At 37.4% G+C, this 16,885-nt stretch overlaps 1 protein-coding gene across 4 annotated transcripts in view; it reads right to left on the bottom strand.

The window, feature by feature from the left end:
- KEL (Kell metallo-endopeptidase (Kell blood group)) overlaps positions 1 to 16,885 on the bottom strand; it is a 51,407-nt gene that overhangs the window by 21,192 nt on the left and 13,330 nt on the right. For 3 of the 4 annotated variants that reach the window (XR_014174284.1, XM_081940485.1, XM_081940484.1), the window contains exons 5-8: positions 5,594 to 5,740; positions 4,535 to 4,600; positions 1,663 to 1,851; positions 449 to 594 (exon numbers count right to left, since the gene is read on the bottom strand). Coding sequence is in view for 3 of the 4 variants with exons in the window: in XM_081940485.1 (XP_081796611.1) it covers positions 449 to 594; positions 1,663 to 1,851; positions 4,535 to 4,600; positions 5,594 to 5,740 (548 nt within the window). In the remaining variant the exon portion in view is untranslated. The remainder of the gene's footprint in view (positions 1 to 448; positions 595 to 1,662; positions 1,852 to 4,534; positions 4,601 to 5,593; positions 5,741 to 16,885) is intronic. The other variant, XM_081940486.1, reaches the window with a different exon arrangement.

The following is a 16,885-nucleotide window of genomic DNA, read 5'->3' on the forward strand; positions in this document are numbered from 1 at the left end:
AAACAAGGTTTTTTAGTAACAAATCAATGTTGGCATTTTAAATGCATTATGTAAAAGCTATTATAGATTATGTACCTTAATAATTGTTTGGATCACATTTAAGGCAAATATATATCGCTGTGTTATTGCTAGCCCTTCATGGAAAAAGAAAACATCAGACAACAAAGTGTTGAAAAAAAGGTGAAATGACTCTTAAGTATGTACTGGTTAAGGACTGCAAGAAGGTGTTTTAGAGTATACATGAATTATGCAAAGTTCTATGAATACCAAACAGGAAAATTTCTTCTATACATTTAGTGCAGAATGTAACTGTGAACATGAAGTAATCAATGTGGCCTCCTTTTTCAACTTCCATATATACAGTCTGTTCAAAATAGCTTCTCCAGGTCTTGCTTTCTTAAGTTATAGAAGTGAAATTACAGCATTCCACAGACCAGCAATGTCTTACCTCCGGTTTTGCCACTGCGCAATAAGTTGTGACATTCCTTTCAAATAATCCATGTCATGCACAGCAATTGGTTGAGACATGTTCAGCTGCACAGGATGGAAAGCTGCCTGAAGGCATGACAGCCAATCAATAGCAGGAGCCTTTTCCTAAAAATAGAATTAGACAGATGAAATGATGAAATCTCACCAAGAAGAGACACAACAAAATACTTGCTTGGAAATTGAAGGCATTCTAGTGTGAAGACAGGGCAGAAAGGAGGAAAGAAGACACACACATACACACACAAAACATTCCTCAGAAATCAATAAAAAGACAATGCTATGATTTGGTGGAGGAAGCAGGGCTATACTACAAGTGGAAATAGGAAAAAGCCTGATTTTATGCATGATTTCACATCATAAATCTCATTGTTTCCATTTCAGTGCATATGGCATTGTGCCCTGAATAAAAGTAGAATAAGATTGTGGCAAGATAGGCACACTGTTGATGTGTGATTTACAAGCCTAGTAAATGAGAGAATGGCCTATACTGGAAAGTACTGCATTCTCTTTGAAGAAGTAGCTTCATGGACTTCAGATTTCTACTTCTTTCAGTGAAAATAGCTGCCTGGGATCATCTGCTTATTTCGGGTTCCTTATTGCCACAGTTTAGCCTTCTATTCTTTCCAACTATGCCATTGCAATGTACTCTGCAGGTGGCCATCGTTAAAGATGATTTAAATCATCTTTGCAGTATTACAGTAGGAAAATTCAGTGAATCATTGGTATTTCAAATTCCCTTTGTGCATTAATTTTAGATCCCCTACAGTATAACAAATAATGAATCATTTTAAATCAAAAAGAATTTCAGGTCCTCTTGGCACTAAAAATTCGTTTCATTATCCAGAATATCCTGGATTTTGTTTTAAACTTCTGGAAGTTGTTAAGACTAAGAATTTCTAGAAAATGTTTGATAGTGGTCATACTTTCTGGTCTTAGTAGAAATTAATCTAAGTAATCCCTTGCTTTATTATCCTTATTATTTCTGTTACAAGATTTGTGACTATTTTATATATATACCATGGACATTTTCCGTGTTTAGATAGATATTTTGATTTCACAGTAATGTTGCAGCATTACTCTTAACCACTTAAACACTGAGATTTTTTTTTATTGTCTCAGCATTATATATTGTAAAAATACAAAATACACATTTCTGGAAAACTATATACAGACCTGTAGCTTCTTGATGGTAGTGTGGTGAAAAAGCATCCTCTTCTCCTGTCGCTTCTTCAGGGGAGTAACAATTTTCTGAAGATTTGAGATAAAGGAGAATGCCAAGGAAATATAGGTAGAAGTAGAATCTGTATGTCCACCCATCAACTCTTCTAGCTTCTTCAAATATGAGTAATATGAACGTAAGACCTGCAAAACAGACCTTTATTTCAAGCAGTAGTTAAACTTGTTCTGAGCCATTTTCTCAGATATGAGCTATCTAAAATAATAAAAAAGAATATCCACATACCACACTCTTCTACTTCTCATATTGGAACAACTTGCCTCCAGAAGTTGTAAATGCTCCAACACTGGAAGTTTTTAAGAAGAGATTGGATAACCATTTGTCTGAAGTGGTGTAGGGTATCCTGCCTAAGCAGGGGGTTGGACTTGAATACCTCCAAAGTCCCTTCCAATTCTATTATTCTATTCCATTCTATTCTATTCTAGATACTTAAAAGACATAAGAGTAGGCACATCATGAATTTCAAAAGAGAGAGGATTCTAGAGTATAGGTACCACTGCAAAGAAGGTCCATTTGGAAATAACCACAAGACCCTGTTAATCCTGTCTCATGCAACAGGACCTCCCTAGATGATCTTAGCAACTGACAGATCTGTAATGATGAAGGTATATTTTCAGCTGTTCTGATCCTAAGTTGTTACGTACCTTACAAGTCAAAAATGAAAATCTAAACCTGGATTGGTAGCTAACTAGCAGCCAATGCAAATGCTTTGGCAGAGGTATAACATGTGGATATGCAACTGCCCCTTGTGGCAACTTGGCTGTCAGATTATGTACCAACTGCAATTTCCACACAAGCACAGCAGCAGCCCTATATAGGCCATACTAAAGGTTTACATATGTGGTTTCCATTTCAAGAATGACCCTGTATTTAGATGTCCTCGTTCAAGAAAGCACATCAACTAAAGTTTACAATAAGTTCTCTTAAACAGAAATCACATGGCTATCAAAGACAATGATGCCTTTCGGAATCATCTGCCAAAATCATCTTCACTTTACCAGGATTCCGTCTAACGATTTAAGTTATCCAGCCATCCTACCACTACAACCAGACAGAGACCCTCGGAATCAGATTCTATGGCATAGTAAGCGTTAGTGCCATTTGCATACTGAAAATACCAAAGCCAACATTTATGACAGTCACAGTTTCATATAAATGATAGATAGCATTGGAATAAAATGTCTATGGAGATTTTTAAGTCATCCAGGTCACGGTTGTCCCAAAGGTGCTTTTTCAAAAGGCAACTGCTTTTCCTTGAAGAGATTTTGCTTCTCGTCCAAGAAGCTTCTTAACTTCTACTGAATGGTGGAGAATGGAATATAAATCCTTCCATCTGCCACCATTCAGTCAGAAGAAGCTTCTTGGATGAGAAGTGAAATGTCTTCAAGAAAAAACAGTCTAGTTGCCTTTTGAAAAGCAACCTTTGGGATGGGAATAAACTACTATTTACAACATCCCACAACACAACTTGGAGAGCATAGGCACAGTCAGCAATTGCTATTTTCTGAGATGATCACTGAATAAGGTAATATGGTCAAGTGAGCAAGACGTCTCATCATAGCTACAGGCATCAGGAGGTACAATGTACAGTTCAGTAGATTTGAAATCAAAACTGTGTTCACATCAGCATGAAGTTGAGCAATTTTGTCCTCAGTGCCTTCTAAATCTGTCAAGCAAGTAATTGAAAGCTGTAAATTCAATTTATCTGAGGCAATGACAATAAATTCTTTAATAATAATAAACCCACTTTGAAAAGATCTGCTGAACGGCTATTTAATGATGTGAAGAAGTCTTTACAACTTTTTATGCCACCCAACAAGTAGGACTGTGTGCACCACCATTGTAAATATCATACTACTTATATTTCAGTTGTCTCCTCATCTGCTCCGTGGTCAGAGATTTCAGGAGAACTAGGGAGAAGTTTTTTATCTACAATGCTGAATAAAACAATTTAGAGCAATTGTCTGAATATCTTTTGTTTTCCTGTTGTACAGTATAGATCAAAAAGATTCAAAGCAGTTGAATATACTTTTGTCCCATATACTGGTAGTAAATTAAAACAAGATTACTAATTCTGGCTTCTGCAAAAAAAACCAGAGCAGCCAAAAATCCATTAGATTCCATCAGTTGTCAAGGGTGGATGCCCTTAATTATTCCTTTTACTTTTTTTGATGGGGAATGAAGCTCTGAGCATCATGTTGGAATAACTATTATCTTTTCCTCCAGTATCAAATTCATTCTACCCATATCCCAGGCCAGAATTAACGTGAGAGCATGTCCTACCCTATACTAAGACAGTTTAATGTCATAATTATAGCTTTATCTAGTTATAGTTTTAGAATGATTCACAGTTAACATGGAAAGCATAAAGTCTCAGCTTCAGCATGAATTGAATTGTTGAACTTTTATAGGATCGTTATCCTGGAGTTCTTTAATAGCACACTTCAGATCATCTTAGCTAGTTCACTCAGGAAGGCTATAAACCAAGTTTCTTCAAAGTGCCCCACTGATTCAATGCCACATAAAGACCATATTATATTTCAATTTGAAATTACCTGGTGATTAAATTGATTACAATGGAGACTTCCAATCCCCACCATGAGTTGATGCTACTTTAAAAACACAGACAGCAATATCATCCATTTAAATTTCTCAGTACAATACAGTAACATACATCATAGATGAATGAGTCTTTGTGACCCACCTCACAATATATTCTCAGTTTCACACAACAAGCACAAGACATAGAGACTGACTTGAGAAATGACTAAACCAGAAGCAGTAAATTAATCATTTAACACAGCTTACCTGGGGATAATTCACATTTCTTTCAAAATAGTATTCGAGTGGCAATTCAAATTCTGGATGGTCAATCTGAAAAAAGAAAACAAGGATAGATACCAACTATATTACAAATGGGGTAACAATAATCAAAAAGTAATTGTAAGGGAAAGAAAGGAAAGAAGGGAAGGAGGGAAGGAGGGAAGGAGGGAAGGAGGGAGGGAGGGAGGGAAGGAAGGAAGGAAGGAAGGAAGGAAGGAAGGAAGGAAGGAAGGAAGGAAGGAAGGAAAAAGTGTTGAGAGAATATTGACTTCTGCAAAATTCCTGATAAGAAGGGAGCATTGTAAACACAAGAGTTTACAATGTCAAGTTGTTATCGGCAATGGCACAAATTTGCATTAAATTTGCATGCGATTATCTATCAAATATAAGCTGATATAGCAATTTTCAAAGAGGAAAATAATACATTCTGAGTTGTTGCTGTTGATAATAAATCATCTATTCGAGCATGGATTTTGTTTGGAACCAATAAGCATTTCTAACTCCACTAGACAGAGCAATGATGCCAATGCAAGTACTGTATGAGATAAAACCTTAACTTAAAAAAAAAGCTATGTAATCCTCCACACTTTAAACCTCAGCATGAAAATTTACTGAATGTTGTGAACAGTGGTAGATGCATTTTTCAGAAGGGCTTAGATGTCTGTCTCTGTCTCCCCCTCCATCCCTCTCTCTCTCTTTCCTGACCCCCCAAAATTGCACTAAAGAAGCATGTTCACATATCTATGTAGTAATACATGAAAATATATAAAAAACAAAAATACTCAAATTTCCATTGACTTTCTTTAATATGGGGGGGGGGGGGGGGAATCATCAAACCCGAATCCTGATATAACATGGAAAGGAAAGAGATTTATCATAATATTTGCTTTGATCACTGCATGTTCATAGCTGCACTTGGCCATATTCTGTGCGCTAACTCCATTGTTCTGACTCTGCATAAGGTAACTTCAGAGAGGAAAATGCATGTACTTGAATCAAACATTTTCACTGCATTGCCTAAATGTTGCCTTCTAGCAGTCCTACCTGGATAATATTGGTGTTTGGATCCGATGAACTGGGTCCCACATATGCTTTGAAGAATGGAAAAGTGTTGTATTTTTCCATGAGTATCTGAAGAGTTTGGTTAAAATCTGTTTGTTTCCAGGAACCAGTGATATTCCAACCACCAATCTGAACAAAGAAAATTTGAACTTTGTTACTGTAGGAAGCCCCCTCCCTCAGAGAATGAAATATTTTGGGGAATATTTTTAAAAAAGAGGCAGAATATTATATTTCCCCAAAAGGAGAAATGGAGAAAACGGGTTCTTAAAGGCAACCCCAGTCTTCCTGCATAGTAAAACAGCCTCCAGCAGATACCTAAAGCATTTAGAGATGGATATTTTGTGTCCATTAAGAAGGACTGGGCCAATCTATTCACAAACAAAGCTCCTGCTGATGGGATTACAAAGGACAGGACAGGACTTTTAGGACATAATAGGATTAACTCACCCCTATTAGAATAGCAAAAAGGACAAAGTTCACTACATTGCACAACCCCCTGGAGCATTTCAAACACAAAACCCCAAAGAATGTATAAAAGCCCACCAATCCCAACTGCATTTTGTCAGCTGCCCCAGAGCTCCTCATCAATAATCACAGTCCTTCTTTCCAACCAACCTCCATTTTATTTCCAACACCTTTTTTTCCAGATTGGAACTGTACTGGATTTTTCTTCCAGCATTACCAAGAAAAAAGGGTTATAAAATAGATAATTATGCATAAGTTCTGAGTCGGAAAAATGCTCAGTTCAAATTTGATTTCAGAAATGGACTCAGCTAAGACTCCTTTTAAAATAAATGAAACCATAATGATAGTAATAAGCTCCATCACTACCCTATGTAAGGACAGGTTTCATTCTTTTCTTTCCTCATTTGCCATCCTGATAAATGTCCTGCTACACTGTCCTTAGCTTAAAATAGTAATCCCTGTAACGGAATGCATGGATTACCCAGAGGAAAAGAGAGAGGCAATGCTGCCTTGGGAGCCACCATATAAGAGAGAGACGAGCCAACAATTGTTTATCAGTCAAAGAAAGAAAGATAGGAAGGAGCTTCCCTAATGGGTCAAGCAGTTAAAAATGGCAGACAAGAAGTTTGTGCTTTCAGACTTGCAAGATTCTAATAATGTAGACTTACACCAAAGTAGATTTAGCTCATCTAGTTGTATTCCCCAGTCCACGTGTCCTCATTAAAACTAACGCAAAATTCTGATTCTCGCCCTCCCACCCCCAAAATAAGAGCATTAGTATTTCTGACAAGATTGTGTTATGGGAAGAAAGAGTTTATTTTTTTCTGCCAGAGCACTATTGTTTCACTCAATTATTATTTGAACTTATTGATGGACTTACAGCCCTGCCTCAGATAATGAACCCAAAAGCACATTTTCCTGTTCCCTCCTTTTTTAACACATTTCTTGTAGTTATATAGTATCCAATATAGACAGAAGAAACAATGAGTAAATAGAATTGTAAAGTTGACATCTAGATACCACCTAATAATATTGAGGAGGTAAGTCAGTAGGATAATAAGACTTATCTGAAGCAACTTTTTGCCCACCTGAAAATGAAAAAAAAAAATATCAAAATGGATCATGGCTTTGAAACTGCAGCATTCCATGTATCCTTCACTCACTTTACCTCAGTAATGTTTGCAAAAACAACTTTCTAATGGAGGGATATTACTTTTTTTTCCCCTCTTGGGCAACGATTTTTAAAAGTGTTTTCTTTTTTTTCCTTTCAGGTTTTTTATTTATATATGTATATGTATAAATGCATGAACAGTGTGGCACCTGGGTTTCATACATTCTAATTCAAATAAGACTTGTAGAATTAATCATAGTTATTACATTCAACCAACTTATATACTGTATTTCTAATAATAATACACATTTATATTAAGTTATAGTCTGTCATTATTTAATTATTCCATGTCTTCTCTTGTTATTGCTTTTATTTTATTATGCAAAAGTGTATTAATATTAACACTAATATTCCCCCTTTCTCTTATTTCTATCTCTTATTCCAACTTTTAATCATGTCATCCTTTTATTAAAAGACATTTTCTTTCTAGCCTTCCTAACTTCTAATCATGTCACCTACCTAAAAAAGAAATGAAAGAGAGAGAAAAAGAAAATCAGAACAACAACAAAAAGAGAAATCATCTATCCATCGTCTCTTGCCCTCTTCAGTAGTTCAGTTGCTATGCTTTTTTTGACTTGCCTCCTATATTCCTCTCTTAGATCTTTATCTCTGACTACATCTACTTCTTGGCTATTCAGTCTAAGCATTTCTCCCATTTTTACCCTCTTCCTCTGCTTAGTTTCCAAAATTTCTGCCCAAGCCCCTATCTCCCTTTCAAAAGTATCTTCCTCTATTTTCAATTCTCTTTTCAACTCTCTTAAAATATTTTCCCCCTGGTTTAATTCATCAATCACTGTTATTTTCATTATTATCTCCTCCTTGTATTCTTCTATTGTTTGCTGGTTCTTCGGTCCAATCTTTCCCTTCATTTCTTCTGTTAGCTCCACCCTTTCCTGAGTCTTTACTCATCATCCCTTATATAGTATTTTCCATTTTTTCCATAATCTCCTTAAATCCTTTCTCCATGGTGTCCTTTGTGTTTTGAAAAAGCAACGCCATCTCCCTCAAAGTTCCACTCATTTCTTCCTTAGTAAGCATCTTATTTTGTTTTTAAAATCCAACTTTTGTCCAATAGTCCAAGAACTATTTATTCAGTCCTAAAGTTGCCCTTCAAGGAGTACACTAATCACAGTTCTTTATATCCCATAGATAAACAATCAGCTCTGTTTGAATAGTCCCAGAAGTTATCAAAATCCTGTTAATGTCCCCTTTATAGGTTAAATCTTCTAGCATAACATTCAGGGGTTCTTTTAATTAAATAGCTTTCTTGTTTTCATATTTGAGTCTCCAGTAGTCATGGGGTAGTTAACAGGGTTGAAATGCCCAATGACAATACCCAATGACCATGATCCGGTAGTGAAAAAAAACTTCTGAGGATCGTGTGGCTCAGCTGTGAGCTGCACAATCTTCGGAAGCTTCCCCCCCTCCACACACACACTTTCTAAAGCATTTTTTCCCTGTCAGTTTGGTCGAATAGGCAGGAAAAAAATGCTTTAAAAACAAAAAATAAATAAAAGCTTCCAAGGATCGTGTGGCTCAGCTGTGAATCACATGATCCTTGGAAGCTTCCCCCCCCCCCTTTTCTTTTATTTTTTCCTGCTTATTTGCCCAAACCGGCATGAAAAAAATGCTTTAAAAAGTGAAAAAAAGTTCCATGATAATCAGCTGTGCCATGCGATCATAGGGAGCTCTTTTTTTTTCACTTGTTAAAGAATTTTTTTACTACCTATTCACCCAAGCTGGTAGTAAAAAAATGCTTTAAAAAGTGAAAAAAAAGGTTCCCACGATCACACAGCACAGCCGAACCTTTTTTTTCACTTCTTAAAGCATTTTTTACTACCGGTTCAGGTGAATAGGCAGTAAAAAATGCTTTAAAAATTACAAAAAGTTGGCCACACCTACCACATGAATCCCCACCACCAAGCCATTCTCACCAAGCCATGCCCAGAGAACCCGTAGCAAAAAAAATTACATTTCACCACTTGTCGTTAGGTATAATCCAGCAAATATTTTTTCACAGTCCTTCATATAAGTATTCCCAGACTTGTATATTTTCCTTTCATCAGCAGGTGGTGCTCTCCACTTAAACGTCAGTGTTGCCACTAGTTAATCGTCATTTTAGTTGTTGTTCAATTATGGAAGCAGGATAAGTTTTTAAAGTAAATGATTTCAGCATTTTAAAATGCCTTCCCATTATCCCATCTTCCCAATTTAGGAGTCCAATTTTCTGAATATTTAATTTTTTTATTATTTTTCTCTCTTTACGCCTTTCCCTTCTGGTCTGATATTTTTTTCAGAATGCTTAAACACTGCTTTAACAAATAGTTCTCAGCAAATAGTTCTACATTATTCCTTGGGGTTAGATTTTAAGCAAAAAGGAATCCTCTCCCCCAGTTCCAGCCACTGTTCGTCTACTTCAATCCAGCACCAGTCTTAGTTATTTTACGGTTAGCCCTGCTTCATGGCAGCCATCTTTAGGCTGCCTCTTCTCCTTGCCATGGCTGAGAGGGAAAAAGAATTCCAGGTCAAACAGGAGAGCTGCAACTCTCTGCAACCACACTGGGCACCCCTCTTTGCTTCACCACTCCTACAGGGTGGCTTTGGCTCCTTTCAGAACCCACCAATGAAGGGAACTTGGCATGGGAGCATGGAAACCTGTGCTGTGTGTCTGATCCTGCCACAATATCAACTGGAAGTCGGAGGGACATTAGTGAGGGAAATATTATATAAGTAAAAATAAATTGGCATGTTGCCCATAATAATCTCAAAACAACAGGATTTTTAAAATCTCCAATACTTTTACCAAGTACTCTGTAGATATTTCAAAGTCTGAATCTGCATTCCAAAGACCTTGAATAATTGTTTGTTTGATTAAGCTCTACCAAGTCAGTGTTGAAACTTAGTAATCATATATGTAAACTTCCTCCAAGATGATCAGTCCCCAAGCTGGTCCTTCAAGCTTTCAGTGATGAACTCATTTTCCACTGTAACTGAATCCTCCCACTTTGCTGCTTGCAACTCTTCTATTTCTTCCAAGTGAGAAGTCTGGTTTGATTTCTGCTGTGATTCATTTGTTTGTTTTCTTAGTTGTCTCTAGTATTATCAAGGGTCTTCTCTAGCAACAACGTTCAAAGTCATCAATACTCTTTCTACTCTGTTTCTTTCCCAGAGGGTCACAAGGAAAGCTATTTCACACACATCATGGCATCTAAATATTTTTACTGCCTCCATATTGTATGCTAGCCTGAAAAATGTCTTCATTGCTATTTCTTTACTCTGATATTCAATTCTAAAAGACAGAAGCTATCTATTATTCCGATGTCTTTACAATCAGTTTTAAAGCTCCTTGCAGTACATGTTGATATCAGTTTGATTTTCTTTACATTTACTCATAGTCTCATGTTTTTTTCACTGTGCATCTTAACTTTCGTTATTAGAGTTTACAGATAATTTGCATTTTCAGCTATCTGTATTCAAAAATAACAGAATAACAGAGTTGGAAGGGACCTAAGAGTTTTTTTAGCCCAGCCTCCTGCTCAAGCAAGAGACCCTATAGTACCATTTCAGACAAGTGGTTGTCCAATATTTTCTTTAAAATCTCCAGTGGTGGAGCACCCACAACTTCTGAAGGCAAGTTGGTCTACTGATTAATTGTTCTAACTGTCAGGAGATTTCTCCTTATTTTTAGGTTGATTCTCTCCTTGATTAGTTTCTATACATTGCTCCTTGTTCTTCCTTAAGATGCTTTGGAAAATAGGCTGACCCACCTCCCCTCTTCCACAATTGTGGAAAATTCCACAGCTTCTTGTGGCTGGCAAGGTGAAAGTTTTTCTATAGTAAATGAAGCACATATTGATTTTCCCCCCTCTTTGGCTTTCTTTTCTATTCATTATGCTCCAGCAATAATAATCTCATGATTCTAGGCCTTTTTAAAAACCAGTTTGAACTTGTGGCATCTCCTTTTCCATATAAGGAAATGATTATTTCCACGTAAGGAAATAAATCTGTGTTGAATGATCATAAGCATTATTTTGCTATTATGTGGAAAGTTTCTTTTTTTTCCTTTTGGGTTACTGATATGTAGACAGACTCCTTTCAATCTGTTTCACAATGTATTGTTCTCCAGATTTGATGACATAGTTTCACTGGGACTTTTACTGATTCTTCTTCTGTTGTGTGTTATATTTCTATAATTATTCCATAAGTTCTTATATTCTTCCAGCTTGGTGACCACAGGAGTGCCATTATAACTTCATCTGCTAGTACTAAGGATTCTCGTAAACAGGAAATCATTTCTAAAGTATCAGTTACTTGGTATCCTCGTGCATACCATTTCAAAATTGGAAACTTCTGACTTCAGAGATCTTTTGAAAAGCTGTTCTTGTTTTTCTATTATTCTTTCCATGTACCACATTATTACAGATATTGTATTATTGCTTCTTGTTTCTTCTAGAAGATCTGTAAAATACGTCCTTCCTGAGGTATTTGTCTTTTGTAACTTTAGCTTCTCTTCTTTGCCATTTTCCTTGTTCTGACATCTAGTTGCTTTCTTCTGTTTTTTAGTCTTTGACACATTTTCTTTTCACATCTGTACTTAACATTTTGTTTGATTTTATTCCATCATTTCTCTATTAATGAGGTTCAAGATCTCAAAGTGATTCTTGATGTTCTCATTGAAAATGGAGGCTATATGCTCATATAGTAGAAATTAGTTGGCTTTGTTCTTCTACTTTTGACTTGTAACTAATTTTACTCTTTGTTCTTCTACTTGACTTGTAACTACTTTTACTCTTTGTTCTTCTACTTGACTTGTAACTTGACTTGTTTCATGTTTTTGATGTTACAGCTGAGGTTTTCTACCTTCTTATAACATTGATTTGATTTCTGTGTACTCCATCTTGTGTTGTCAATGTACACAGGTGTCATGCATAGGTTGTTTGAATAATATATTAGCAATGAAGAAATCACTGGATTGGCAGAAACTGGTAAGTAATTCTGCTTAATTTCTGTTTTCAAAACCATACAATCCAAACTAAAGTTTTTCCTCTAGGTTCTGTTGCATGCATTTGCTCTTTAAAGCTCTAGTCATTCATTTCCTTAGTCCACCCTGGTTTTCCTTCCTAGAATATTTAATCCATTTCCTTTGTTGTTATCAGAAAACCATTTTTGAGTTCCTATCCTGCATTATTCCTTCTGTCTTTCTTGTTCTTGTTGTCACTCCCTTTCAATTTGCTTCTTTGTTTGATTCTCTTCCCTTTGAAAAGTTGTTTCCACACCTGACTCCTGTTGTAATGCGCCTTTATTTAGTCTAATTATTTTGTCTTATCTTCTTAACAGTTGTAGTCCCTTGCACAAACAATTGCAGTATTTCTTTCATTAGTGACATTTGCTTGACCTAGGTGCAAACATATCTCCTGATTGTTGCAAGTCACAGCAACAAAGTCAGCTCCATTCACTTTCATTTCACCATAAATACAAAAATAATTTAATAATACAATAATAGAGTTGGAAGGGACCTTGGAGGTCTTCTTGTCCAACCCCCTGCCTAGGCAGGAAACCCTATACCATTTCAGACAGATGGCTATCCAACATCTTCTTAAAGACTTCCAGTGTTGGGGCATTCACAATTTCTGGAGGCAAGCTGTTCCACTGATTAATTGTTCTAACTGTCAGGAAATTTCTCCTCAGTTGTAAGTTGCTTCTCTCCTTGATTAGTTGCCACCCATTGCTTCTTGTTCTACACTCAGGTGCCTTGGAGAATAGTTTGATTCCCTCTTCTTTGTGGCAACCCCTGAGATATTGGAACACTGCTATCATGTTTCCCCTAGTCCTTCTTTCTATTAAACTAGACATACCCAGTTCCTGCAACCGTTCTTCATATGTTTTAGTCTCCAGTCCCCTAATCATCTCTGTTGCTCTTCTCTGCACTCTTTCTAGAGTCTCCACATCTTTTTTACATCATGGCAACCAGAACTGAATGCAGTATTCCAAGTGTGGCCTTACCAAGGCATTATAAAGTGGTATTAACACTTCACGTGATCTTGATTCTATCCCTCTATTTATGCAGCCTAGAACTGTGTTGGCTTTTTTGGCAGCTGCTGCACACTGCTGGCTGATATATTAATGGTTGTCCACTAGGACTCCAAGATCCCTTTCACAGTTACTACTACTGAGCAAGGTATCATCTATTCTGTACCTGTGCATTCCGTTTTTGTTGCCTAAATGTAGAACCTTACTCTTTTCACCATTGAATTTCATTTTATTAGATAGTGCCCAATGTTCAAGTTTGTCAAGATCCTTCTGTACCTTAGGCCTATCTTCTGGAGTGTTGGCTATTCCTGCCAGCTTGGTGTCATCTGCAAATTTGATGAGTTCCCCATTTATTCCCTCATCCAAATCATTGATGAAGATGTTGAAGAGTACTGGGCCTAAAACAAAGCCTTGGGGTACTCCACTGCATACTTCCCTCCATGTAGATGCAGTTCCATTGAGGACTACACGTTGAGTGCGGTTGGTCAGCCAGTTACGAATCCATCTGGTGGTGATGCTGTCTAACCCACATTCTTCTACTTTATCTAGTAGTAGGTTATGGTCTACTTATCAAAAGCCTTACTGAAGTCCAAGTAAACTATATCGACGGCATTCCTCTGGTCCACAAATTTTGTCACATTATCAAAGAATGCAATAAGATTAGTCTGGCATGATCTGTTTTTGACAAATCCATGTTGGCTTTTGGCTATTACTTTGTTTGTTTCTAGGTGTTCGCAAATTCGCTTGATTATTTTTTCCAGAATCTTTCCTGGTATTGAGGTCAGGCTGATAGGTCTGTAGTTTCCTGGATCTGTTTTTTTCCCCTTTTTTGAAGATGGGAACCACATCAGCTCTTTTCCAGTCCTCTGGTAGTTCCCCGGTGTTCCAGGATCTCTGAAAGATATAATTCAGTGGTTCTGAGATCTCGTCTGCTAGTTCCTTCAGAACCCTGGGGTGTAATCCATCCAGTCCTGGTGATTTGAACTCGTCTAGGGTAGACAGGTGCTCACTTACCATTTTCTTCCCTATTTCAATTTGTGTTCCTAATCTGATTTTTGTGGTGCTGCTTTTGATAGATTGGACTGTTTTATTCCTTTGTGTAAAGACAGATGCAAAAAATGAGTTAAATAGTTCTGCTTTCTCCCTGTTGCTTGTCACCTTCTTGCCACTTTCTCCCAGCAATGGACCAATTGTTTCCTTAACTTTTTTCTTGTTTTTAACATGTTGGAAGAAGCTTTTTTTGTTAATTTTTACTTTTGTGGCAAGCCTTTCTTCATTGTGAGCCTTAGCTTTCCTCACTTCATCTTATCAATTTATTTCTATTTGTTACTTTCTCAGATGTCAAATGTATCCTTAATTCATATGAATTCCACTGCAAACTCCTATTGGTTCTCCCTGTTCACTTGATCAATGCTTATAACTATATTGGCACCCAGAAAGTAATATGAAAACCAAGGAGAAGTTCCTATGGGATGATTCAGATATGCATTTTTCTCTGCCTGAGATTCCCTTATTTGAAGAATGGGAGCTGAATATGGAAGTTAAGATGACTTCTCCGGGGAAAAAAATATTGCCTTTAAGGCAAAGGTGGTTGCTCCCGGTTTGCACCGGTTCGGGAGAACTGGTAGTGGTAATTGGGCATGGGTCACCGAACCGGTAGTGATGGCTGGCTGGCCACGCCCCCGAACTGGCTCGCTCCAATGCTCTCCCTGCCTCGTCTTCGTCATGTGCATCCACACAACTGCCGCCTAGTGCCTACACACAGGTAAGCAGCATGGGCTGCTCAGGGAGCCCCAAGTCTTCACAACCACCGCCTCCTAAGTGGGTTCGAGCCTCCCCACCTCCTTGATGCACAGAGACAGGAGGTGGCAGTTTCATTTGCTGCCTGCGAGCTCTTGGGAGGGGGGGAGGCGAGTAGCCAAGCGAGCATGCCAGGATCTGTCAGCTGCCTCTAATCTGCAATTTACTCATGAGCAAGGTGCTCACGAGTAAACTGCAGATTAGAGGCAGCTGGCAGATTTCTGGTTTGCTTGCTCAGCTGCCTCTAATCTGCAGTTTACTCATGAGCAAGTTTACTCATGAGCGGGGTGCTCATCAGCCGGCAGCCGGCAGACTGCTGGCTTGCTCACTCGGCTGCTACCCTCCCCCTGGAGCTCACAGGCAGTGAACAAAACCACACACTCTTCGGGCCCTCCAGCTCTCCTGCGTTCAGTTGGCAAAGCTCGGGTTGCTGCTTCCTTTGGCCTTTTTAAAAAGAAGTTTTACAGCATATTTTATTTCCCATCTCCAATCTGAAACATAAATTTGCCAAGCCACACCCACAAAATAAGCCATGCCCACAGAACCGGTAGCAAAAAATTTTTTTGAAACCCACTCCTGCTTTAAGGAACTATGAAAATTCGGTAGTATTAGATCTGTGATTGGCCTATTAATAGTAATAAGCAAACCTTTAAGAAAGGTTTAGAAAAATAGATCTGGAAAGAACTTTATGTCCAAGGCTACATCATCACAATAATCTATCTGACAACTAGCCACAAAAGAACACAAATAATAAAAGTGACATAACGAGTATAAAAGTCCACATCACACAAGATAATATCGTCACTGAATTACTGTGTTCAGGAGGGATACTTTTTTCACATCCGTGGAAAGTATTATTTTATTCATACTCAATTTTTATGAGTCAACAGATTAAAGTGGGTTTGTTCAAAGTGTCAACACACACACACAAACAAATATTATTTGAAGCCTTCTTCATAATATACAAATATACAAGTATATACATAATATACAAGTGTGTACATATGAGCAAAAGAGCTTCAATGCTGCCTTTTTATTTTCTTTTGGCTGAAGGAACAAGCTTCCCTGAGCAGAAAAGTGGCAAGATATGAAGCTGCTGTCATTCATCTTCTCTTCCTACAACTACTTTCTTTACAATTCAAAAGGTATCTGATGTTCTGAACCCATGGACAAGGGAGATGTGGGTTTATCCTTAAGTAGAAATATAGGCTTATCACTTTTTGTCAGCCTTGCAGTCCAGACAAGACATCTGCAGTCCAGAAGAACTAATTCTACTTTGTTGTAAGGTTACACTTAACAGAATCTTACCGGTGTGAAAATACATTTCTTCCCCATTGCCATTCAGTCCAAGGAATTAGGGAGGATTCCTTCTGAGACACCCACATTCCTGCTGTGGGTTAATCTGCCTCTTATCCAACTATTTCTCTGGCTATGGCTCTTCTCCCTGTCTCTCAAGATCATTCCCTCATATCACTACATCTTTAAATTTAAATCTTTCAAATTGAGTATATTTTTTAAATGATGGATTCCAGCTATTAAATTCTGTGAGTTGACATTTTAAAAAACGAGGAAACTATCAACCTAAGAATAGCAAATAAGGGAGAAATAATGGCAATGAGAAATGAATCTAAATAGGTACAGAATTTAAGAAGCAACTGAAGATAAGGGCAGAAATATATGCTGGGCAGGATAGAATCTTTTTATTGTATAGATATATGTCAATAAGAAATAGGAGCATCATAACCAACCATCAATTATTTGAGTTTGTGGGCCAGAAAGTAAATGATAAAGCTTGTTATGTTCAATGT

This window comes from Natrix helvetica (assembly GCF_964273705.1).
Source record: "Natrix helvetica genome assembly, chromosome: 2".
Taxonomy (NCBI): Eukaryota; Metazoa; Chordata; class Lepidosauria; order Squamata; family Natricidae; genus Natrix; species Natrix helvetica.